A 26,507-nucleotide genomic window follows, 5' to 3' on the forward strand; every position below is an offset into this window, starting at 1 on the left:
GTGGGACTCAGGCACTTCAAAAGTGCAGGCTCTACTTTATGTCCATTACAAATACAGGGAAAAAACCCACAAATGCAAACAGGGGTTGAATCTCTGGTCCATGAGAAGCTGCAAACTTCATGCTCCCCACTTATGCCAGGGTGGAGCAGAGCCTTGGTGAATCTTGGCATTATAGCACCAGATCCCTGAAAAGAAAACTTTGAATTCATATTTGGAAGTCTCTTGCACTGAACTGTAGAAGCCTCCCATACTACATTAGAGAGCTAATCAATTTCTTTTGTGAGTCTGAGGATGTGTGTTGCTCATTGATTTCTAAAAGGTTCCCCTGACACCTCCCTTGGTAATTATTGTGTCTTCCGCAAGTAGCCGGCTCTGGAGTTTGAATCCCAGGTGAAATATTCAATTGAGATGTTGCTGAAGAACAGCAAATAGGAATCAAAACTTGGACACTGTGACAGGCTTTACTAGTTTGTTTTTAAACTTTCTATCTCACCAAACTTGTGAAGCAGCTGGTAGAGAGGCAGCCAAGTGCCTGTGAAAAGGAGGCTGGAGAACGTACAGCAAGTGCATCAGAGGCTGCCTTGCTGCTCATTTATGGTAATTTCTGATGCTGATTTAGTCAGCTACGAAGTGAAACACATCCATGTGCACTTTCCTATTGCTGCTTCCTAAAGCTTCTCAGAATAATTAAGAAGTGTGATATTTTCTTCCAGCACAAACAGATCAAGATTAAACCATGCTGTGGGGGAGATAAGCTAAAGGTCACTGGGAAATTTCATAAACTATAAATGCATTAGTATAATTAGCATTCACTGGTACATCAAGGTGGGATCAGGAGTGTCAAGCTGGGTTCTATTTCTGCTGAGAGTGATGTCTCACTTACCCACTCCTCCAAGTACAAACCTACTTATCATCTAAGCACCATCAAATGTATGCAGAAGGCTCCTGCTATGGAGAAGCATTTCAAGATGTTCACCTTGGTTAGAAGATGGTGATTCCCTGGCAGCAGCACTTGTAACAAATAGCTTTTGAGTACCCACAGATAATCATGGCCAAGCAAGGCAGTCTGCTTCATACTGAAGCATGAGACCTCTCCAGACCAAAGCTGTTCCAGCTCTGGTCCCTTCTGTACTTTGTGTAGGGCACTGGGGGCTTTTTCCCCAGACTAAAGCTGCTGTGTAGTTGTGCTGTGCCTTGTTAAACAGCCACTCTAATTCACACTGTGGAGCTCCACTTCATCAGTGAATAAAGCAATGTTTTATTTTCTTTAATTCTCTAATGGGCCTTACCGTCCTGGGAGACTGAACAGTGTAGTAGAAAAACTGAATTCCTTGCTAAAATAAGTGCTTTCTTAGCTACCTCCAAGAAGTAACCATCTGTATTTCAAAAGCTAATATCTGGCTTGTCACACAAAAGACTCAAAAAGAAATGGTATATTTCAAAACTGTGTCCATCTTCCTTTGAAATCCACAGAATTGCTGCTTTTTGGATTTTTTTTTAATGCTTGTGGTGTCACATAGTAGGTATGGCAATGAACTCAATGGAAAGCAGAGCATTGTCTTGCAGAAGGAGTAAAGTTGCGTATCACCAGTGATTGTAAAATCTCAACCAGTATCTCATTATCCTGATTTGCACTGTGCTCCTATTAAAAACACCTGAGACCCACTGAGTTGGCAGTGAAATGTCTGAGCCCACCAAGGATTTGGGGCAATATCAAGACGGTCTACCAAAGAAGATATCCAGGTGATGCTCCAAAAGGCACGTCCACTGTAATAGACATTTTAACAAGCCTGATTGTTAAAATGTCTATTACAGATTGATTTAACAAGCAGTTTTTGGAGCTGATCCTGCCAGAGTGGATCAGCTCCAAAAACTGCTTTTACATCGTAAAAGAAACAAGCTCAGAGCAAACTGACATTTGGGTTTAGAATTACATTTCAGTGAAAATATAACAGCAGCATGTAAAGAGAAAAGGGAGGAAGAGTGAGGAGGCTGGGAAGGCTTACTTGCTTCGCTACCTTACCCGAGCGGAGCTGCTTGATTCGCCCATTGCTGGTGGCAGTGTCGACGGGCAGGAAGTCCTTGAACCAGGAGATTTCGGGATCAGGGTTACCGCTGGCAGCACAGAGCATCGTGGCTGTGCGGGCCTTCTCCACCACCTTCAGCTGCGGGCCCATGTCAATGGTTGGGAAGCCAGCTGGAAGGTGGTCTTCTGCAAGGGGAAAAAACACACAAGGTTAAAGAGAAACACTTCAGCCTAGCAATGGGATACAGTAGCAGTGACAGCAGTGCCACCCTACAGCATCTGTGCCTCTGCTGGAAAACAGCAGTCTGACTTCCCTACTGAGAAGGTTATCAAGCCCTTAAAGCACATTAGGCTCTATAATGAGCATTCATTACACCAATAGAAGCTTCCACTAAATTTAACTCCATTTAAATCAATTGCCTTGGGAAATGTTCATAATTTTCATTGATACATAAGCTCCATCTATTGTTGTTAATAATTCAGTAAAAGCAGGTATTTGACTTTTTGTGGGAGGACTGAGTTGAAGATAACAGACAAAAAAAACCCAAAAAACCCAAAGAGTTTGAGGCATCTTGAAAAACAACAACTAAACAATAAAAGCCCTTAGAAAGGTCCAGAGAGGCCCTTTTTTCCTCTTTTTTTGACTAGCATCATTCTGTCACATTGGTAGGACAGACTGTAAATTTCTTCCCCATGCCTCAAAATCTGATTCAGAAGGCTTTTAGAAACTAATGAATGTAAAGCTAATGAGCCACACTCTGCTTATGAGCTGCCTGGCCAGACTGTGCTGTGGCAAGCTCCTGGTGCATTTTCTGGGCTGTAGAAAGCAACAGAGGCGAGCAAGAAATGGCCAGTGCATGCTCTAGCATGGCTTACAGCAATACTGTGAAACAAAGCACCCCCTTAACTGCTGAAATCATTCATACAGTAGGTAGAAAAACAGTTAATTTGGTTTGTTGCTGCAGAGCACGCTCAGGTAGGCTGGGTGGAATACATTAGGCAGCCTTCACTGATAAGCCAAGGCATGCTCCAACATCATCATTCAATAGCAGCTGCAGAACTGAGCTCACTTATTCATTCTGTGGCAAGATGTAATGTACTCTGCTAAGCCTGAACTGCAATCAAAAGAACATACTTTTGCAGAAAAAAAGAACTTGAAGAACATTAAGAAGCTTTTAAAGCACCAGAAACTCAATTATTTTCAGTATGTTTCTTCTTTCCCTGTTTTAAGCAAACTTCTTCTTTGGCAAATCCAATTCTACAAGGCTCCCAGCTCACTGCAGTGTTTAAACAAACAAGACCTTAGCATCTTCCCAAGTCCCAGAGGAGTCTGAACTTGTGCAATCTGATTTTTCCTGCTATCACTGCACATCTGTACTACACACAGGAAGATACCAGCAATAGGTCACCTCAGGTGCTTCCTTCTACCTCTACTGCCACACCTGCAGCACGAACATGGCCTGTGGTGGCTAATCTTGCACATGTCTAACTAAGATCTCTAGAGAATTCCCAAGACCCTTGACTTGTTTGCACATCAAGACTGTAGCACAAGGCAACAGCTGCTGGAAACAAACAAAAAAAAGAAAGCCTGGGAATATAATTTAGGTGAGAGTGACTATGAAGCATTCAAGGTTTTCTACAGGAAAAAAGGCTCCTGATGTTTATTAAAAGCAAAAACTGTATTTTTGTCTCCCAGATCGACCTCCTGAGAACCTCTCTCATCATGAGCAAACATAAATGGAATTATATTTTTTTTAAATGAAAGGTACTATGAAATTTAGTTCCTTTTAAATTTGCTCTCCATTGATTTTCAGAGACAAAAGGTACATAGAGCTTAACTGGAATGACACCAGCACCAGCATTCAATAGCAAGCAGCAGAAGCACTCAATACTGAGCAACCACAATGTATACTCCTACATGGCTGAAAAGAAACAAAAGAAGGGTACATACAAAAGTACAACACGGTACAGGCTTAAAAGCAAAGGAAGATACATAGAAAAAGCAGTAAATAATAACAGTCCCTTGGATTAAGGAAGGCCAAGTTTGCCTATAGTGCAGCACCTTGCCATTTAGGGTATTGAAAACAGATGTTTACTCTGGGGAGGCTGAAACCCTGAAGTGATCTAATCACCACGATTACCATTGACAATCTTTTCTGGTTTGCACAAGATTTTACAAAGAATGCACTGAGCTAAGTATCACCCAGTTAACTTCATCCAAAGTCTGTGCAGAGGCTTAGCACATAACTAAAAGCAAACCTGAAAGAAACCAGCATTTATACATGAAATCTCTTTCCTGTCTGCAATGATCCCTGACCACAGACAGGAGAGAGACCAGAGAGTCCTTCACAGTGTCTGATCCACAGGTACACGACCAGTCTGCTGCACTGGAGTGACTGTTCAATCAAAATTAGCAGTTTGTGATGAGCCACAGACCAGCAGAAATCACACCATCTAACCTTGACTTCACAGAGTAACAGAGAGACACTGATTGCAAACACCCAGCAGCAAAGATGCCTCTGCTGTACTAGAACTCTTGGCTCAAGCCTTTTCTACACTCTGAAGTTAAATACAAGGCTGCTCCCACACCAACCACCCCCTGAAAGACCAAATCATTACAGAGCCCAGGTGAGAACACTGGGCACTCATCACCTGAACAGAAGGGCACAGGCTTATCACCTGGTAGTGATGATCCTCAGTACCCACACCCCATGCCATGCTGGACACAGACAAGCACAGCCAGCCATGCAAGGTTCATGCAGTGCACAGACTTTTCCCTCTTAACTGCATACAAGCCCCAAAACTATTGAGGCAAATGACAGTAGTAGAGAAATGGTGCACCCTTCACAGTCAGAGCCACAGCACGTTTCCTGGGCTAGCACTGGTACAGCCCAGTTTCTGTGCATGCCTGGAAGAACTCCAGCAAGCAGTGCTGGCATGCCTGCATCTACCAAGCAAGGACTTGCCTGATCCCTTGTCAATCAAACACAGAGGCAGCACTGGTGTTTAAGAGCAGCAGTGTGATTCCAGAAGGCTGTAGTCCCAGGTCACATCATTGTGTGATGAGATGCCTAGGGAAATCTGACAGCTGGTCTCTGATGACACCTCAGACACCCAGAGGCTGGAGTTCACCTGCTGCTAGTTCTGTGGTAGCTTCAGGGAAGACGTGCTGGGGACAAGCTCAGAACATCTGAGGATATAGCTCAAGAGGAGAACAAGCCCCTTCTCCAGAGATGGTCCAAGGTGTCCCTGCACCATCATGAAATGGGGAGCCTCAACCACCCCAGGTGTCCCCTGCATTGTGTGGCTCTGGCAGCCCCCCAAAACCCTCCTGGCAAAGAGCGGCTCTGGAGAAAACCTGAGCTGGGCACACGGCAGAGCCCAGCCCGGAACAAGCCCACGCCTGCCCCGTCAGCAGCACTCGTGGAGAGATAACAGGGCTGTGTTCCAGCCGGGCCTGCCGCTGCTGACTTCACTGGGGCGGCAAGGGATGTGTCTGTGTTCAAACACTACAGACCACGACAGCAGCTCAGAGCTGCTCTCGCCGTGCCTTGCCCTCAGGCAAAAGTCTAATCTGGGTATAATTATGAGGCTCAGTCATGCCTCGGCTCCTTTCAGCCCTTGCTCTCTGTACTAACTTGTCTGCACACGGAGCTTGTCAGTAATAGCCAACCTCCTATTCCAGCCAATACAAGGATACTCTTATTTGAGAAAATGAGGTTGTCAGCAGTTGGTTTTATTTGAGGATAGCCGGTGTACCTTCACTGCACATTAGAACAGGCTATGAATCTGCTTTCAAGTGCATACCATCGAAACTGGTTTTTATTTCTGGGTTTCAGGTACTTTCAGAAGGTAGAAATTAAGTTAGAGCAAGCAAAATGTAGGCACAACAGGATTTCTGGGGGCACTGCAAGCTCGAACTGCCTCCACAGACTAGAGCAGCAGCAGCAGAAATGACAGAGGAAAGCAGGAATAGAGGAGAGAAGGAGGAGGAAAGGAGAGGGAAACAAAAAGAGAGAAAAGAACAAACGAGTGGGTTTTGCAGTTAAAAACTGAGACTTAGAAAATCCACAACCAGGCTAAGGTCTTGCTAGCAGCAGTCACCAAGGAGACAGGAATGTCCCTCTGGCATCTAGCATGACAGCATGGGCAGAGGATATCTCCTCTCACTTGACAGCTCCCTTTGCTAATCTTCTTTCTGAGGTGACAGAAAACTAACCCCTGCTCTCATACAGCTCTTTTGTGCCAAAGATTTCTCATCTTTAAGGGAAAAACTAAGGTAAGAAACCTTTCCCACAGCCCCAAACTGGAGTGGAGACCTCCTTTAGAGCAGCTACAATTACATGGCTTGTTCCCCAGCTCCCCAGAAAACTACCTTTCCTGAGGATGCTGCTGTGAGAGACATACCCCTCGGTGCGTCCTTATTTTCTGCATCACTCGAAATATCAAGTGATGATAAGAGACATAGAGGCAATTGCAATTTATGTCTTACAAGAAGCATGGATCAGCCCCAGCATGGAATGGTGTGTAGATAACAGCTGCTTGCAAAAATGGCCTGCAGAGGAGTCTGTGGTGAGCACAGCTGTTGACAGCTGAATCCTCCAGGATTACCCCCAGGATTTTGCTGAAAACTTGTAATCTCTCACAGGACAGAAAAGTTGGAGGAGCTGAATATCAAATTGCTACCAGCACAAACACTGTACAGCACTCACTGCTCTTGCAGCCAAGCAGTTGTGTTTTGGGGGATCAAATCCTGACTTGGCACCTGTAAAATCTTCCCCCTACCACTGTTTATTTCCTCTGTGTCAACGTAGGAAACGGTATTTTAGAAATGATAGTGCAAACTGTAAACACGTTTATGGGAGTTATTTGTCACATTCTTCTTCCTATAAAAGCCAGGCTTGCTTACTATCATGAGTCCAATTGTTCAGACTGCTGAGGGAGAGTTAAAAAATGATACCAAATATAATTTGAAAATAGGAAAAAGTAGCTTTTCTATACTTTACAGGTACAGCTGTGAGGGTAAATCTCTTACAATCTATCAAAACCACTGCCCCACTGGAAGGGGTGCTCTCAACTCCTTTCAAGTGAGATATTGGCCTTATCCCCATACAGGGCTGGAAATGGCTTATCTGGGCCACTGGCTGCCGCCAGCCTGCATCAGCTGAGGAACTTCCAGATCAACATCAATTTTAGGGTCTCGGCAGGGATGATTAAAACACAAAGCTGCTTTGTTTTCAGTTCTGCCAGCTATCTGAAACCACTCAGGAGTGTGTGGTGCTAGGGACAAGCCAGGAAATGGATTGAGGGCAGCGAGATCTCTGATAAATGTGCTTGACTGCGGTCAGCATTGCACAGGAGCAGGATATACAAACCAAAAGCTATTTCACATGTTCCTTATCCATTTGGTGAGGCAGGCTGGGATCACACCCAGTGCACGTCACCAGGGCTGAACTGATCCTGCCCAGATCCGGTGGTTTGATGCACTGTAGCACAGGATGTTGCAGGGATAACCCTTGTCTACTGACAGCCTCTTTCCTGATGGATCAAAGGAATTACTTTGCAAAGTTTGCAAGCTTCCAAATCTCTCTTTGTGACACAAAAACACATTTGCAAATGCAAAATTATCAGCGCAAGGACGATAGCCTGGATAGCTGGCAATATTTACTAATGAAAGACGCAAGCCAGTAACACTGTAAGTGCACCACAAAGCAGGACATCTGTTTGCTGAATAAACAGCCCTGATTCCTTCAGCACAGGGTACACGGCACAGCTATTCAATTACCTCAAGACAATCAAAAGCAGCCGAGCAATCCAGCGGCCCAGAAGAACGGCATCACTTTACATGATAAGAAAACCCTGACATCACTCTGCTCAGGTTCAACTGAAGCTGCACAAAGAGCATTTTATCAGCCATTTTCAGGCAATGCTCTCTTTCTGCATCCTTCTTACACAAGTTCCTAAAGAGGTGCACCACAAATATTACCCGAATTCAGGGTCTCCGAGGGCTGCCCAGTATTGGGCTGCCGCCCATGCGGGGAGTGGCGGGCGGAGCGCATTTGTGCGAGCCGGCTGCAGAGCCAAGTCTCATCCAGGCTAATGAACACCCCCCTCGACATTGGCACCGCCTTGTAATTGCCCAAGGAAAAGGTGGGGCACTGAAACCAACCTGTTTCAAAGGCAGCACAGTCTTAATTACTGGGTTAGTAAGTATAAAACAGTTTCAGGCAGGCAGAAAATACAAACAGTCATCTATTGATGACAAGGCTTTTAATGACAAATCTGCTGGCTTTGTATGACATCATGCCAACGTGACATGCTGAAGCCGTGTACTGAAAATGGGGAGAAGGGCACAGATGAATGGGTGGGTGTGGAAACAAGCTCCAGAAGGACTTCTCTGTTTCACGGTGTAACCACATGAATTACTGCACAAGAGCTTACAGTAAACAAACTATTTGCTATCTCTTATAAAGATCACAGCACAAGCAAAACAGCTCACAAAAGAAAGAATCTGAGTCAGTTCAAAACAAAGAAAGTACTGTAAGGAAAATTCAAGAAAATACGAGACTAGACATGGCAGAAGAGGATGAACTGTCAAACAGATTCCTGCTCCAGGGGCTCACAGCGTGGGAGCTCACGGGACCTGCTTGTTCCAGAGCTTATGAGCCCATAAAACACCCAGTGTAGACAGTGCTACCCTTCCAGTGCCAGAAGAGCACTGCTGACATTGGCCTCTCATGTCTGGACAGCAATTACACCCATTTACAAGCTACCAACAGCTTCTCAGTAGTGTAGGTGGCCATTCCAAGCACCTGGTTATCTCAGAGGGAGCAGGATAGCTTTGCAGAGGCAGGTGCTCCCAAGAGTAAGACAAAGCAGCACCTCCCAACTTGCTCTGATGAGCAATCAGGCTGTGCTCCTGCCAAGTCCCTGCACTGCTTCTCTCCATGCACAGTGCTCAGATAACACACAGTCACTTCAGAAACCTGTCCCCTCTCAGGGCTGAGCACCCCACCCCTGCCATGTTCACTGGCACTGAAGAACAGGCAATTCCTCTCTCTCCTTCACAGATAACCTTGTGCCTGAGGAAGGTACAAGGAAACAGACAGAGGAAACACGAAGATGATTAACAGCTGCTGAAGCTGACTCAGAGCAGAGGTAAGTCACAAACCTGGCCAAATTAAAGGTATGCACCCACAACCCACTGTTGCAGTTCTTAGTTTAGGGATCTTCCTCAGTAATAACAACTTCTGCCCTGTATTGTGTCAGCTGCAGAGTCTGCTGCCAACTAGGAGACCTCAACCCATCCTGGAAGAAAACAATTATTTACAGCTTGATCAGATTAGACTGCAACAGTCAGAGGTGGCATTTATGAAATTCCTACCACCACATCCTACTGTCAACCCAGCTATCTCTTCTGGCTTTCCATTCTGGCTTCCTCATAATGACAATCACACTTGCAGCCTTGGTCCTAAACTCGAGTTTTTCCAAGACCGAGATACCAAATATATCTAAAAGAATTTAAAAACTCCAGAAGAAAGATGATAGCAGAAGCTTCTCTGCTTAGGCCAAACAAACTCTGTGCCACAGGGCAGAGCTTCTCCAAGGTGATGACACAGCCTCACGAAGTCCTGGGAAGTGTGATACAAAGCCTCAGAATGGGAGAAACAGCCTGAACATCCTGCTCCAAGCCTGCTACTCTGCCACAACTGTAAAGCAGTGACCACAAACAACTCAAAGCCGAAGGCACATGGAAACAAGCATTTTCCTGAAAAACCAGAGCATCTAGTTGGTCATGTTGGTGAAGTACTAAAAGAGCTTAGACTGTATGGCACTGAGAGTCATTCAGTGTACAGCACAGCAAAAACTACATCAAGAAATGTCAGAAATGTGGATGAGAAAGAGCTTGCACAGAAATAGAACATATCTGCAAGACTCCCTGGCTGAGCAAGCACTCTTTTTTTAAATCCTTGTTTGGTGAGGAAAAAAAAAAAATTATTTCCTCCCTCAAAATTACAGCATGATTTCAAGTAGGTAAAAATAGAGTTTTCTGGGTCATATCCAACAGCTGATAAATAAGGCTAGGCTCTTTCAGTAACTACTACAAAAAAAACCCCTCATCAGCTGGAAGTATGCATTGAAAAAACTCACAAAAGTTCTTCAAAAGCATGAATTCAGAAGGGTTTTGCAGACAGCTATTAAGACTCCATAGTAAAAGAACAGTAAAAGTCGACCACGCTGTGCTTTCAGGCAGGACTGTGCCACTTGTGGGTACCAGCTGTTGAATATAACTGCCTGTAGAACTGTTTTCGAACCATTGTGGCATTCTAATATTTTATACTCAGAAATACAACATAATTATTGCTACTGCACGTTTCCCTGTGACAGAATATATAAACACACCCCCAGTAAAACACACCCAAAACTTCAATCTTTGCAAGGAAAAGCATGGTACTCTTACTCGTAGTCAAAGTCATTTATTAATCCACTGCATTTTTCATACTACCTGCCCTGATGTGAGGTGTTATTAGCATAAAGATTTTCAGTTTTAAGATGTGCAATCAATAATGCATTACCATATGCCATTAAATCCAACGTGTGGTTAAATTAATTGAGCATTTGACTTTTGATCCATGTATGTTTGGTTGCAGTTCAGTGCAGGGAAAAGGGCATGAGAACGGAGTTAATCTGACAGCAGAGCTCTCCCACGCTTTCTAACATCAAGTTTCAGATTAAAGTGAAGCATTCCTGTTGCCACTCAGCTGGAATACTAAATCTGTTCATTTCCACTTCACAGACCAGAACGCAAGATTTTCGGTCACTTAACTCCTACTGAAAGGGCTGGATCCTGCTAAAATCTGATTTGCTTCCTTTCTGCAGTCTGTTGCATCATTGTCAATCCAGGCTTCTCCTGCTCTGGAGAACATTGCAGCCTGTCAGAGCATCACTGGCCAGCAAATCTCAAGCAAAAACTTTGTTCAAGGATGTGAACAAGTTGTGTGTTTTTACAAAATGTCCTGCTGAAAAAGTCTTCTTTTCCAGCAATTGTTCCAACATGGGAAAGAAAAGGTAGAGCTTTTCCTCACATCTAAGTTACTGAAAAAGGAAGGTATTCAAACAACAAGGATAAGCAAGGACTGCTGACTTTTTCAGGAGAGAATGACCTCCCTCTTGTCTTTCACCCTCCCCAGGATGCCCAAACAAAGCCCCCCGAGGTACCAGGTAACTGTTAGCAAACAGCATGGGGACTGAGGGCACCCTGTCAGCTTGCAGAGCACACCAGGCTGGGTGGAAGTGTCCATCTGCTGGAGGGTAGGAGGGCTCTGGACAGGCTGGACTGACTGGCTGAGGCGAAAACTATGAGGTTCAATAAGGTCAAGTGCTGGGTCCTGCACTTGGGTCAAAATAATACCACACAGAGCTACAGGCTGGGGGCAGGATGGCTGAAAAGCTGCCCAGCTTGGAAATGGAAACTTCAAGTTGTGCTGGGGAGGAACTAGAAAGTCGTTAGAGAAAGCACAAAAATACTTCTGGCATTCACAACCAGCCAGAGCTTTAAAGGAAAACAATGATTCCCTCTGCTCCCAAAGAACATCCTCCTGAAACACCTTTTTGTTCTCTGATCTCAAGGACTAAAATGAAACTTTTTGGAATCAACCTCCAAAATTGCCAAGCTATAGGATGGAGTTGCTCTGTGATGCTGTGAAACTTTGAATCCCAAAGCCAGCAATCAAGGTGTGTGGGTGTGGGAAAGGAAGATGAACACAGTTCTTACAAAAGCAAGGCTCCTCTGCAGCCAACAAGCTGAAAAGCACCAGCCCAGGTGCTCAGCAGCCTGCTCTGCTACCTCTCCTTATCACCTCTTCCCTTACTCTACAGCCTTCCTCCAGAACCATCCCTTCCTGCCTTATCATTAGATTCTCATGCACGTGGTTCCATCTGCCATTTCCTCACTTGTAGCAAACTGTGTTTTGAGCAAATGCTCATAAATCATATAAAATAGCTAGCAAAAACAGTACATAGAAGCAGTCCCAGTAAAGGCCAATACAGTAAAACACAAATTAAATTTATAGTCCAAAGCATCATTTCTTTGTAGTATTCAGAAAGAAAGTAACCTTTAAAAATCTCTAAGAAATATTCACATATTGACATAAGCTCTGTGACACTGATAAAGTTTCTCCAATACCTTTTTTCCAGAGAAATTTTATTTTCAAATGAATCAATAAATGTGAAGTTTCAGTGGACTTGTTCTGTTGCAACCAGCTCAGGCACAGAGGGTCTGCTACCATGGAAGTCACTCAAGAACTGTAAAAAGAGCTTTAATTAAACGTCTACACCAAACAGATCAGTGACATGGCATCACTGCCTTCCATGCACAAGTTTCAAAATACTCCATCACAGAAAATATCTTGGGTAAGTAACTTTATTTACTTGGTGGGGCACTGACTTTTTATAAAAGGGAAAACACAGAAAGCCTTGAGCAGAGCCAAAGACAGAAATATCCTCTTATTATGTTTTATGTCTTATGTTAAACCATCACTTTCTAGAAAATCCATTAATTGCACTGCCTCCAACATCACTTTAGCTGGAGACTCTGGTTACCCTAAGAGGCTTTAGAGACAGGAGGATGTAGAAAGGCCCACAGTAAACCAATGGCTACATGCAAGCACAAGTAAGACACTGTTGCCAGACAAGTGATGGTTTTTAATGCTGGGGTGATGTAATTACTCAGAGTTTAACAGAGGACATACTCTTCTTTTTACAGATAGCAAGTGTTGCAGAGGCTCAATATCCTATTTACTGCTTTGCCACAACACCCATCTTTTCAGAAAGATGTGCAATAAAAGGAGTGGCTGACAATTTCAGCCAGGGTTTTAAACAAGTCTCCAGTGCAGGCCTTCATGAATTAAAGAGCACACAACAGATAAATGGAAAGCTGGCAGTGAAATCACATCAAGACCAAGTGGATTAAAAAAAAAAAAAAAAAGGCAACTCTTGGCTCCTGTGGTACTCATCTTAATATAACCAAATGCAAGAAATCAGCTGAAATTTCTTTCCTTTTCAGGGAAAATGCATTCCCTAACTTTAGACATATTTGGGTAGTCAAAGGTCCATTTTATCAAATGACTACCACAGAAATTGTGGGTTTCCCCTGCTTTTCCCTGGCAAGTGAGGAAGGCTGCACAGTTTGGTGGCATGGAACTCTGACTTGCCAGGTGGAAGGTTATATTTTCTTTAAATATGGTCCCTGCCTTTTCCCCCAGAATGTTAAATCTGCAAAATAAAACCAAGAAAGCTACACAGATACCTGGATTTGGCAAGCTTCAGCTTCACTGTGCTGGAAAATTAAATTAAGGAAAGCTTTAAAAAGGTTTTCCCTCTCTTGAAAATGGAAGGATTGTTGGCCTTGAAGTCTTAAAGACAACCTGCTATTTTTCAACTGCATTGTCATTCCAGCTTTTTTTAGGAGGACTTCTGCACTAGCTCCATACATTAGTGGTTAGAAGGAACACTTTCCAAAGCAGCTATTGAGGTTTCATTATTTCTTATTCTTTTTGATTTGGGAAATCACAGAAGGGGGTAAGGAGGAGGTAGCCACTGTGGACCTCTCAGGATCTACTCATGCAATAAAGTCAAGGTTCAGGATAAACAAAATTGAGAACAGCTATAAGGGGACACTGTGCTCTTGCCCTGTCTGAGTGATTGGCAGGCAGCATTTGACAGACAGGGGCTAAAGTTCCATGGGGTTGCAGGTCTCAGAAAATGATTACGGATGAATTGAGTGCATGAATTGGTTTGTCTCCCTTGCTCTGAACCATCTTTCCTTTTGCCCCTCACATACACACTGGCTACAACTGTTCCTGACAGCCCTTTTTCAGTGTTTTGATGGAAGCCACACACAGCCTAGCTTGCAAGACCTCTCCAGGCCCACACTTCCTTAAAACCCTCAGATGTTTACACAGAGCTTTACAATAAGGGTGATATTACTGTGGTTTTTCCATTTCCTGGTGTGTATTAAGTAGCCAGCCCTGTGGTGGGGCAGGACGTGGCACCTCTGCCCACCCTGCAGGTATGTGCAGGGATGACTGGCTGCCCATGGCTGAGCATCCTCACACTTTCCCACGTTTTCAGCACGGAGGTGCTGCATTTGGAGCCACGCAGTCGCAGTACGTGCTTTTGCTGCTGCTGCCAACTCAGAAAAGTGTTGCTACATCTTTCTTTAAGCCAGCTCAGGTTAGACCAGATTTTCTGGTACAGATAACAATTGCACTATTTACATTTCATACACCTAAAGGGCAGACACGCGGGCTGTGCTGGAGCAGATGTCTTAGGAGGAAGCTCGAAGACTAAAAAAGCATGTAAAAGGCACAGCTGCCTCTCTGACCTGCTCCAGCACGGTCCAGGTGATTTTGTCTGCACAGACTGCCCAAGCAGCTGACACACACTGAGCTGCTCACTGCAAGGTGTCAGAAATGATAAAGCAATGGCACAGTTTGATTTACTGCCGGGCAAACACGGGCTGGCAGTGACCACACAGGCAGGGGTCAGGCAGTGCTGTCCTTTATTAGCATGTCAACCATCGCTGTGCTAACACACTCACGGATTACGCTCCCGAAGCTGGATGTGTGAGCATGCTTGGGTATAACTAATTGGAAATAGGCCCTGAATTCCTAATAACCCAAGTTATGGTCCCTGGGATTTATGCCAAATTAAAGACAATTAATTCTCCTCTCTTGATTATTACACACCTTAATAGCTCTGTCCTTGAGTCAGTTCCATCCTTGATGTGCAGAGCCCTTCAGCTCAGTCTCTAAAATCTGATGTGCATGAAGAACAGTTAATAAGAAAATTCTGTATCAAATCTGAGTTACTGTATCAAAATCTCTCATGTTTTACAACAGCAAAAAACACAATTGGATTCAAAGCCTACTTTAGATCCTAGATTATAAAGGCATTTGCTGCATAGCCTCTGCACTATAGTCTTTAGAGGCCTTAAACAATTCTGTGTTTCCCTTTAAGATCTCCTTTCAAAATACCACACAGCAGTATATACAGATAATCAGGACTGTTTTCATTAAATTATTTCAGTGAAGTTCACTGGCTTTATTTGATATACAAAAGACTATTTAACCTTCTCCCAAGACACTCTACTGATGTAATTACAAGCAAGAGATGAGGCATGGCTTTCCCAGCTGCAACCACTAACAGAAAAGAAAACTTTCTGTAAGCATAGGCTGCCACAAGTCTTTCCTACAGGATGTCAGAGGCAGGTACCTGCTTGCAGATAAAAATAATGTGAATCCTTATTTTTCCAGCTCACTGTACAGTGCATAGGCTACAGGTGTCAGGACAATTCAGCTAGAGGAGAAGTGCTGGCACTCCTGCCTTAGGCATCCTTCATGCACCAAATAAACAACACCGTGTGTTCCTTCTCAGAATATCAGCAGGAAACTCTGCAGGGCAAACTCTACTGCAGCCCTAGAGACATAGATGGGATTTTCAGAGCTGATGGGGTGCCAACCTCAAGCTTGCCTGGGACAAGAGGACACCCTTTCCAAGGACAGAAGTGGAATAGGCTGAATCTCAGCTGCTCGTTTTTACTGAGCCAACAACAATACAAAATGCCAGGAGGAGACATCCCACACAAAGAATCTCTGATGGTGGAGATGATCACAGGGGCTCAGACTCCTTGGGAAAATACCATATTTCCTTTCAGACATGGGTTTTTAGACCCATGACCTGCCTGAGAGAAAGTAAAGCAGATTCTCATCCTATCTGTGAAAACCAACACAGTCCCAGTCTTCTCCAGACAACACTCAGTTCCTTGTGACCAGACCCGTGGTTCAGCATCTGGAGGAAGATCTCAGGGGCTTCTGTAGGAGACAGAAATGGCAGGGAAACCACAAACCCATGCAATCTGACTTAACTGCTGTTAAAGCTTCACAATGCAGCCAGGGCTCTCCAGCAGACAGAGAGGCAGCTGCTGGGATTTTTACCACATCTCCCCAACAGCAGACCTGAGGCAGATCTCTACAGAACTCCTGCATTCCCCGTGACAAAGCAGGATGGGGATGTCCCAGAAAAAGCCATGAATGTTGCCATGTGAGAGCTGAAAATCCCAAGTTTCATACTGCCTGTTGAGTCCTTGACACAGAGCTAATATGACTCTCCAAAACATTTCATTTCCTGGGCTTCTCTCTTTCTCTCGTTTTTGCTGAACTCTGCTCAGCAACATAACTGATTCCATGCCTTGTGACAGAAACATGCATCCTAAAATAATGGAAAGAGCTAGGGAGAGAAAATCTCTACGGTGAGGCAGGGAGAGCAAGAAAGCTCCCCCTCAACTTGTGGTTTATGAACAACCCTGGTTTGCTAGAGAATGGCAAATCAACAGTTTTCCTGCCCACACAGCAGCAAGCAAAACCAGAAAAATAAATAGGAACGTGAAAATACAATTTTTATTTGGTACCATGAGGCAATGTTACACTGAATAATTTTTTGGTCAGAAAGGTAAGAGAGCCCTCTGATTAAAGCACCTGAGAAACCCCGGGTTGGGAAACAGGGCCCTACCAGCCTGGGAAGCTGAGCTGCCACAGGCACATGCTTTGGACCCAAACCATGACACATTGAGCACAAAGGATTGATCCTCCCCTGCAAACCACCCGCAAACAGAACATCAGCATCATCTTACATTTACACTGAGAACAGAAATTAAATTAGCAAGTAGATTTTGATCATGAAGTGACCTTTAAAAATGACTGAGAGAAGAAAACATTAGCCATCATTATTTGTTCTGATACAGATTCCTCCTGAAGGCAGCTTTGTCGGCAAAATATTATTGCTAATTTTATTTAATGTTTTTAAACTTCTTTTAAGAATCTAAGATAACCCTTATTTTCTTACTTTTTCATAGATAGCCTTTGGTGTCTTCTTTTTTCATCTAAGCACAAACTGGGAGAAGTGCTGTAGCTGAATTTAAAGAAACCTGGTCAATTTAATGATATTTAATGATATTTGTAGCTAAAAAGGCTAAAAACACTAAAGGTAGTGAGATCTCACACTCTGGTGCTTCAAGTATTCTCTTCTGCTTTTGCCACACGCTGAAGTGTGGAAACAATTCCCATCAGTAAGGGAAGGAGAAAACAACTCTCCCTGGAGACACAACCAGGGGCTGGCCACAGCTGGAGGTCAGCCTGGGAGTGACAGCCAGCCAGACTCAGGGCAGGCGGCTGCACCCTGCCATCTCCTCTCACTCAGCTGCATTTATCACCACCATCAATACACTCACAATTGCAGCATGCGTTGCACAAACCTTTATGAGTTTTCCAAATGAAAGTGGGCTTTTCTTTCTTCCTGCCTTAAGCAGGTTTGTGGAAAGACTGCCAAAAATTGCACCTGGTTTACGGCTTCAACAACATTTCTTTTTGGCGCCCTCATTGTACTTCTTCCTCACTTACATAAAACTGCAGGGATTATGCAGAATTCAGGTTTGCTCTTTGAAAAGTCAATACCATTTAGAATCTGCTTTGACCTTGCATTTAGACAGACACAGTATCATGTACAACTCCATCCTGCACACAAACTCCCTTATTCACATGTCAAGAAAGACAAGGATTTTGACTGCTAATGCCTTCTTGTCTTTGCATGAGAGGCCTGTTTTGCTTACATCTCAAATTAGGGCAGGCTTGCGCTTACAAAATTTGGTAACCTCTTAGAGTAGCTACCTTTATTTTAATTTAAAACCTCCCAAAATTATCAGTGTAATCACTGTGCTGTAGACTAAGAACCATTTATGAGCATTATCGCTAAGCCAATTTGTCCTCGCAGAGGTTTCAGACATTGGATGTCCCGTGGCCACTTATTCTTTTGCCTTTCATATGTGATATTTTAAGTAATTAAGTCTGAACTATCAACCCTGTTGTGAGGGTTGAGGCCACACAGAACATGATGACAGTCAGGCTGTACCAGATAGAACAATAATCCTTTATGAATCAACAAACATCCCAGCAGAGATCTAAAGTTCCAGCAATTTTTCTACTTCCTATACACCCAGTTTCAATTCTCTGGGGTTGCATTTTTGTTCCACTGCTTAGCTGCACCTATCCCAAATCTCTTCACTCTACTGGCCCTATGTCTATCTCCACAACAGTTTTGTTGAGACTGTCTCTCAGGAACGCATTCTTGCTTTTCAAACAATCCTGCTCTGAAAGACAGTATTTCATCTGGATTTGCACCTTTCTGGACTAGCCTTTCGAGCTACTTATCCAGTTATTTAGCACCAGCTGCACCAAATACCAGCAGCAAGTAATGAAAAAAAAAGCATTAAAAATACTGTCCAGTCCAAACTGCCTGCCTGTACATCTCACTATTCCTACAGTCATCTCATTGCTGTCTGTATTTAGTCAACAGGCCAAGGAACTGAAATCTCATATAGTGTCACTACCTCAACTAACAGGAAACACAAGGTTTCCACATCTGTACACAAGAGGCCATAAGCAGCTCACAGGAATGTGGAGTTGTTTAACTGGCCCTATGGATGTGGGGATGGAGAGCTTCCATGTCCCCATTTGCCAAACTCAGGAGGGGCTGTAGCTCTTTGGTGGAGCGCAGTACACGTTTCTAGAGCACCTGGAACTAAGCAGGGGTGTAAAGAAAAGTACAAGCAGGTGGGGAAGATTAATTGCCTAGTAGGGTTTGGGGACATCCTGGGAGCAAGAATGTGCTGCACAGCTCACAGAGTCAGGCAGGTTGCTGTGCACCTCCCAGCTGTACCGAAAAAAAATCTGCTGCTCCCAGTGTGGAGAGGCACCAAACATTACTCTGAATGTTTGGAGCAGGTTGCAACAGGCTGTGGCTCTGGCGGGACAGGTTTGTCAGCAGTGCCAGAGCTGCCTTCCCTGACAGCTCCCCGCAAGGCTGATCTTCTGAACGTGGGGGTGTGGAGGTCCGGGAAAGGAGCTGGTCCCCCGCACGCCCCGGGGCTGAGGAGATCAGCAAAGGCAGCCAGCTGCAGCATGCCACAACCAGGTGGCTGCCGGCACTCTGTCTCGCCTTGCTTTGTATTAGCATCGGACTAAGTGAGCTGATCAGGTGAATGATGAGCACCATTTGTCAAGCCAACCTGCAAAGCGTGCCGCACCCCCCCTTGGTATGGAGGTGCTGGAGGCTCTTCCCAGGAGCGTGCTGCAAGCCCGCCTGCTGCTGCTTTGTGAAGAGCTCCTCATAAACTTGCCCATTTGCAAGCTGCATGCAACACAAGGCATCGCTGCAAACTCATAATTAAATTCATTACTCCATACAATTTTAAGCCATTCTTCAAATAATTACAGTAATTTGATAAGCAGAAATCACATAAACCTGCTGCAGTTTTATCTCTCCCATTTGCTGTCTGAAGGAAAATGTGAGTAATTAGTCGAATGATAACAGTCCGGGTTATGCAAGCAAAACAAAATTAATATGATCCTTACTCAAAAAACTCTAAAATAAAATGAAACTGATGACTCCTTCAGCAGCGTGGGGTGGGAGCAAGGGGAATGGCAGCAGCCAAAGGGAGCGGGAGGATGGCGAGGCTGCACTGGCCACACTCCCCACGCTGCTGTGCAGGCGGGATGCTCTCGAGAGCCGACCTGCAGCTATCGCTCCTCTCTCCCGGGAAAGTCATCAGGTAACCTTGGTAACTCGAAGGCAGGGGAGGCAGGAGGCGAAAGCTTCCTGCAATATTCACGGGACCATGACAGAACATTCATTAGCACTCTAATGTCAGGAGGAATCAGCAGCCCAGGCGGCTGTGCCCGCCCCACTCTGGTTCTCACCTTGTTTATGAGGTTCCTGACCTTTCCTGCTACGAAGCAGCAAGTTGGCAAACTGCAGCTCGCGGCACGCTGGGGCACAGGGAGGACAGAGCCATGAAAAATTCACACCTCCAGCATCTCTGGTATGCTTGAACTCGCAAATCAGCAGCCAGGGGATGTACAACATGCAGCATCTCTCAAAGGCCCTGGCTATCCTTTGGGATCGCCTACCAGCCAGGCTGCCGAGGCAAATCCACTGTAGCCAAGAACCTGCCAGGGACTCACCATGATGTGGCCACAAGGACAGCTGCCAGTACCCTGCTTTGCAGTAGGAGAGAAAGAGATAAAAAGAGGTGGAACTGAAGGCTATGAATATGCTGTGATTAGCACAGACCCCAGCTCCCTGGTTGCCTTGAGTCCTGCTCTGTCCACACGAGTGCAAATTCAGAGCTGGAGATGGCAGAAGTCCTCTCCATACACCCAGACTCTCTGAACCCTACAAGACAATGTCTGGTGACTAAAGAGTTAACAAACCCAAAAACGCTGGGGATGAGTTTCACTAGAGATAAGGAAACACAGAGTATATACTAGGCTGAAATAGAAATGTGGCCCAGCCGCAAGATCAATAAAGAGGAGAAGGCCAGAGCTGTGGTTACTTGGTGCTTGGATTAAGAGCTTCATCGGGTTTCTGCAATCAGATCTGATGATCCCACCAAAGGAACAAAGGGAAGGCTCCAGGCCCTCATTTTAGAGAAGCAAACGAAGAGTCATCAATTTTCTGAAAGTGACTTTATGCCTCGTTAAGACCCATCTAAATTATATACAAGATGAGTTCCAAGTAATGGAAAAATGAATCTGCAGACAGATTCATTCTTTTTTTTTTTCCCTTTTATTTCCTCAAGGATGTGTCTCCAGCCAGCCTGAAACCAAATACTTGTTTTGGGGAGAAAAATTCCCATCCCTACAGGAAGATATTTCAAAATGAGCACTTAAATTTTAAATGCAGCTGCACCTTTCACACTCCTCTTCTTCCCCTAGAGCTCTCAGCACCCTGGCCAAGAAAAGCGATTCAAGACCTAAGCACCACACATAATAAGCAATTTACAAACTGAAGCAAGATTAGCTTTAAATACCACTCTTTACAGAAGAATTGATCTCAGTGTGGCAGCCCCATAGATATTTTAATATCTTTATTTTTAAAAATCTTAAAATGAGAGGATTTTCACATCCTTAATTTGGAAATAAAAACATTCCTGAGTAAAACAGTTTGATGCAACATCAAAAGGAAAGGAACAATATACTGGGACGGAACCTCACATGTTCTTTTAGCCTATATTTTACCAGGTGCTAAAATTAGACTCAAATATGAGTGCACAAAAGAAAATGTATCATAGAGACTGCATCTCCTTCCACCACACAGCCACAGCACTTGCCAGTGTCGAGTCAATAGCTGTCCAGGCACTGGGGCTGTGCTGCTGCCCTCCATCCCCAGAACCACATGACACCCTGGGGACAGGCATCAAGTCCTCCCCAGAAAGCTGAGTCAAAACTGAGTCATCACTAGGAAGGATGATGGATTCACTGCTACTTGGGATTTTTCAGAGGAGATTAAAAAAAATTATAAACGGTTCCTTCATTGCTAGAGAAGCTGCATCCCCAGTGCACACATGCAGAAGAAGTTTGGGCTCTTGGGCCAGAGTGTGCCACCTGGGCTGTGAAGCCAATGAAGCACCTGGATCACTGACAGGGCTGGAGGCTTCTCATCAATTCCTGTAGCCTAGAGCTTCCAACAACTCCTTACCTTGCTCAGGGAGGAATTTCATTTGTAGCCTGCTCAAGATTTTGTTTCCTTCCCAGCTTTCCTTGAAGCAGCAGAAAATAGCCATAGCTGTATCATGGGCTGGGAGCAGTGGTTGGGGTGGCATCAAGAATGATCCCATGAAACCCACAGAAAGCCAAGGAATCAGAAACAGTAACAGATCTCTGGGGAGAAAAAGCAGATGGAGCCTGTGGGAGAGGAAAGGCTGCTTACCCACCAGAGCAGCCCAGCTTGCAGGGATGGCATGAGCCCCATTGCAAATACCCCCCTTGCTTTGTAGGAGCCTTGATATGAGCAGCTTCCCTGAGCCTTCCATTCTGCTGGCATAGGTTCCTGCACAACAACAGGCCTGTGTGTATCACGGGACTATCTGGTGACTGTCTGAGATGTGAAGACATTGGCAGAGATGACCTAATCTCCCTTCTGATCTCAGGCTACTAAAATCACAGGATTCTGCTGATGCAGCGAAACCAGCAGCAAACTCTGCTATTTCAGCTGTGGGTTTCCACTGGGGTCTGTAATCAATATGAATGAATCGGGCAGCAGGAAACAACTGCTACCATTTGGGCTGCTTTCACCAGATCTGATCCTCTGTGCCTGCCAGAAAACAGTTAAAAGCCCCAGCCTGGGTGACAGCAGCAAGTCCTGGCAGCCCTGGGACAGGGCCACACTGCCACTCCTCACACGCTGCCGGCCCTGTCGCTGCTGCTGGGCTGGCAGGGCAGCTGGCAGAGCACTGCAAGCCTGCGGCGCTCCAGACATTCGTCACAATTATTAGGGATTTATGAGGACAGGGATCGTGTTGGCTGTCTGTAATTTCACTCTGAATGATACCCCTCTCCATAGGTGGCAGTCTCTGAATTAAGCCACTCTGTAGGGAGAAAGGGAGATGGGACATTGAATGCCTCTTTCATAGACACCTCACCTAAACAAGCTCTTTTATGCAGCTCCCAAACGGTGGCTGAGGACCTTGGAGTAACTCAGTGTCCAGCCCTGCAGGAAGCCTCACAGCCCTGTCATGGGATGCTGCTCATGACCAAAGACTAAGCCCAGCCTATTGCAAGTGAGCACAAGGCCCCATCTTGACCTTGCTGGGGATGTGCACAAGTACTAAAACCAAATGAAGAGTGCAGGCATCTGCCCTAGCTGGCTGTCTTTGCAAAGGATTGGCATCTGCAACTACTGTCTGTAGGGGAATAGCTGCCTGTACAAACCTCTGAGCCCGCAAAAGCAACACCCCCAAAAGCCCAGCATAAAACACTTTGAAGGGGAGGGATACCACGTGGTAACAGACACATTCAGTTGTGACACCCCCTGCAGCTGTCCCATGTACACACAATCCAAACCCACACTGTCCTGCTTCAATTTGCCTCATACCAGTTTGTAACACAGCAACACAGCAAGTGCTTTGCTCCCTTTCCTAATTACTGAGACTTAGCTCTTGGAACGATACCTGATTGTAGGCAGTGATTTTTTGCAAGTGTAACAGCTCATCTTTTCCATACCTGAAACCCCGAAACTCATCAAGAAGGAAGCACTCTGGGGGGAATGTATAATGTAGTAGGAGGCATGGTATGTACCTCTTTCTATGAAACTGCAATCCTAAGGCTTCACAGTTCACACAGCTCCATTTATTGTACTATAGAGGGACTTATTGCACTAGCAGAAAGCTGGTGCAATTCCTTTCATAATCATCAAAAACCTCTTGAAATTGGTGTTTTAAACAGTTGTACTAGATTTTCTAACGTTTTTGTTATATGGCATCACGGTAATTCTTTCTGCAGGGCTACATACTGAGGAACAGAACAGTACTACTATTGCTGCTCTTTGGATCATTAAACTCCTGTCTTTTAAAGCAATCAATTCTTGCTGATTCATGTTTAACTTTTCAGAGATGATTCTATGAATTCTTATTACCCATTCTTTCACGTGTGTTTTCAACAATCCTGAGCTTTAAGAGGACATCAGTATTACCATAACCTCCCATGGGATACTCATTTGAGGACATTAATTTTGAATGTTCTAAAGCACCTATAGCAATTTCAAAATTCCCAGATTGTATTTCAGTGGTATGTAGCTACCCATGGCGACTGGCCAGTGACTGCATATTGATGACTAATTACCTGCACTGTTTTCAAGTGGAAGAATCACTTAGTACAAGGTACTAAGCAGAAATTTTGAAGGGATTCTCAAGTCAGATAAATATGCATCTTGGAGTTAGAGAGAACGCTGCAAACTTTCACAGCTTTCCCAGAAAACTATCTCAAAGCATTCCAGTTGAATTCTTCATTTAACAATCTGTATTTGAGTACTTCTAAGAGACTGGCTGTCTATATTTAAAAATATTCCTGACAACTCTTTTTTTTAAAGCTGAAGGTGCTCCAAAGCATCCCTAGCAGAGAGAGCTTATAAACTGCAGTGAGGACACAGAGAAAGTTTGAAGAGTTCACAGGGCAGGAGGGGGAAAGCTGCTGTGCTGAAGCAGCACACACAGCTTATTAACCCCTGCACATCCAAAGAGAGTGGGCAGGACTGCCAGTCCTGAGCAATGCAGCTCTGTATGAACAGAGGTTTAGGATGTGCTACTGCCTACCTCAGCTTCCACATATTGCTGCTGTGTGTGTCTACAACAAAGCTGCTGCCTTGCCCCCAGGGAACATATCCTCAAATGCCCAGGGAAAAATACTGCCCACTATGCATGCTCATAAGGAAGCTGGGGCTGTCGTTAGATATTTGTAAGCATGGCTCTCTAAAATATATTAAAAAAAAAAAAGTCAGTTAAGTGTGTGCTGTCTTCACTGACAGATTCTCTTTTTCAAATTTTGCTTGAGCTGCATATGGCTCTGTAAAAAGCCATTCTTTTCTAACCATCCTGTCTTTGACAACCATAGCCCAGATTTTAACACTGCACACAACTCAGCCACCACAGAAATTTGTGCTGATGAGGAAATGTGCTACTGAACTGTATCATTTTACATGGGAGAAGGAGAGGGAGCAGGAAAGATGTAGGCAAGGCACCAACTGAAAGAAGAACTCATAATGACATGCAGGCTGGGCCAGATGGCTCCCCACAGGCCTGAAGTCCACGAGAGTGTCAAAGATGCTCTTCAGCTCAGAAGGTGGAAATGGCCATAGCTGCCAGTTAGCTTCCCACGTTCTCCTCAATGGGAACAGACTGGATGGGAACACAATTGACTGGACTGGTTTGGTAAGTCTTTAAACATCTCTCTAGAGATAAAGAGTCCAACTAGGCACCAAGCTGAAGTAACTCAGCAGCTACACCATCCCAATGACTGCACACAGATAAGCTGATTGTGATGCCAGCAATGAAGAAGAAAGTCTCAACACGAATGCAAACATTGCCATCCCCTCCAAAACTACACTCACCACATCTGATTACCAGAAAGCATTAGGTCATTATGGAAATGCACACAGAGGTAGAAAGCAACAGGGTACCCACAACTTGTTTTTTAAATTTTGTTTTGGTTTTCACCTTGGGGGAAAAGGACAAAGACTTATGGTCAGGCAACTTTACAAACACAGTATTCGGAAGAATGGAATTTCATGTTTCATCTAAACCCCTCTGGGCAGAGCTGGCATTAGGTTCAAGTGAAGTATGCCACATGCCTCAATGGGAGAAAAGCAGATGGTGATAATAAGTGGTGGAATATTTCTGCTTCCCATCTCTGAGTGCTCCATTTACTCTTAACTAGCTGTTTCCTGCTCAGTGCAGCAGATATTGCTCCTGCCTGAGCACAGTCAACTGACCTGAAACACTGTGGCAAGTTCATATCATGGGACCACTGGTGTCTGGGTCTTGGTTCCACCAAGCATGAAAATGACCCTAACATCATTCTGTGTTATTTTAGCTATAGATACAAGTAATAGGAGAGATACAATAATTTGATGGAAATAGCCCAATAGTGAGTAATGACTGCAGGAGAAAGGGTGAGCTTTGTGTTCTTAACCTAAAAATGGAACAGTGACATGGTAGTTATGAGCCATTACCAGAGGAAAAAGGGACATATCAAAATCCATACCCGACAACTGAGGTTACTGACATGCCAAACAAGGCAGTCAGTGTCAAATAACCTGAGAACAACCCTGCTGGCACAGGCTTAGCTTAGCCCACAGCAGTGCTCCTACAGGCCACCCAACTCAGGTGAGCAGCGATACTTTTGCTAGATGGAGCATGACTTTGCCAACAAGCAAAGTTAGGTTGCTTGCACCATCTGTTACCTGTCAGGTTTTCCACAGAGCTTTTTTCTAGGGTAGTGTGTAACCAGCCAAGCTGGAGGATGGATCCTTTAGTTAAGCCTTTAGTTTATGCCAGATGTGCTGGCAGCTCTGTGCTATGTTTTCTTTTCCTCCTAACTGACAGTTGAGGAAACTTGACAGCATTTTCTACCAGCTGCAGTATTGCAGCTACATCATTTCCCCCTCTCAGGGCTGCCAATTTCTCTCCAGTAACCTTGAGAAAGATTCCTTTTCTGGGAAAATGATGACATGTGAGCCCTGCATACACATGTTCCATCCATCCCTGCTATCATTTCCTGAACGAGCTGTTTTCAGTTATGTTTCATGTCAACGGGATGAGAATAGGGGTTTGTTGTTAGTGGTCAATCTCTGACAGAACACAGTCTCAAAAGTCAGCCCTTCCCTTTACTCTGGCTTTACTGGAAGTGCCAAACCAGCACTGCACACTGTCTGTTTTACAGCAACCTCCCAGGATCACTGCTGAGCCAGTTCCATGGCTCACTTTCCCTTGAAACAGGAACATCCACTCTGGATATCCCGCTAAGACTCAAGGCACGCTGATCCAGCAGTGTGAGGCTTTAGCATAGCTACCATCCTTCTGGGACCCCAGAGC

At 44.7% G+C, this 26,507-nt stretch overlaps 1 protein-coding gene across 7 annotated transcripts in view; it reads right to left on the bottom strand.

Annotated features, from left to right (window-relative positions):
- PTPRF (protein tyrosine phosphatase receptor type F) overlaps positions 1 to 26,507 on the bottom strand; it is a 375,785-nt gene that overhangs the window by 104,688 nt on the left and 244,590 nt on the right. For all 7 annotated transcript variants that reach the window (XM_030226334.2, XM_030226335.2, XM_030226333.2 and 4 more), the window contains one exon: positions 2,024 to 2,212. In XM_030226334.2, the coding sequence (XP_030082194.2) occupies positions 2,024 to 2,212 (189 nt within the window). The remainder of the gene's footprint in view (positions 1 to 2,023; positions 2,213 to 26,507) is intronic.

Source organism: Serinus canaria, chromosome 8 (genome assembly GCF_022539315.1).
Source record: "Serinus canaria isolate serCan28SL12 chromosome 8, serCan2020, whole genome shotgun sequence".
NCBI classification, from domain to species: domain Eukaryota; kingdom Metazoa; phylum Chordata; class Aves; order Passeriformes; family Fringillidae; genus Serinus; species Serinus canaria.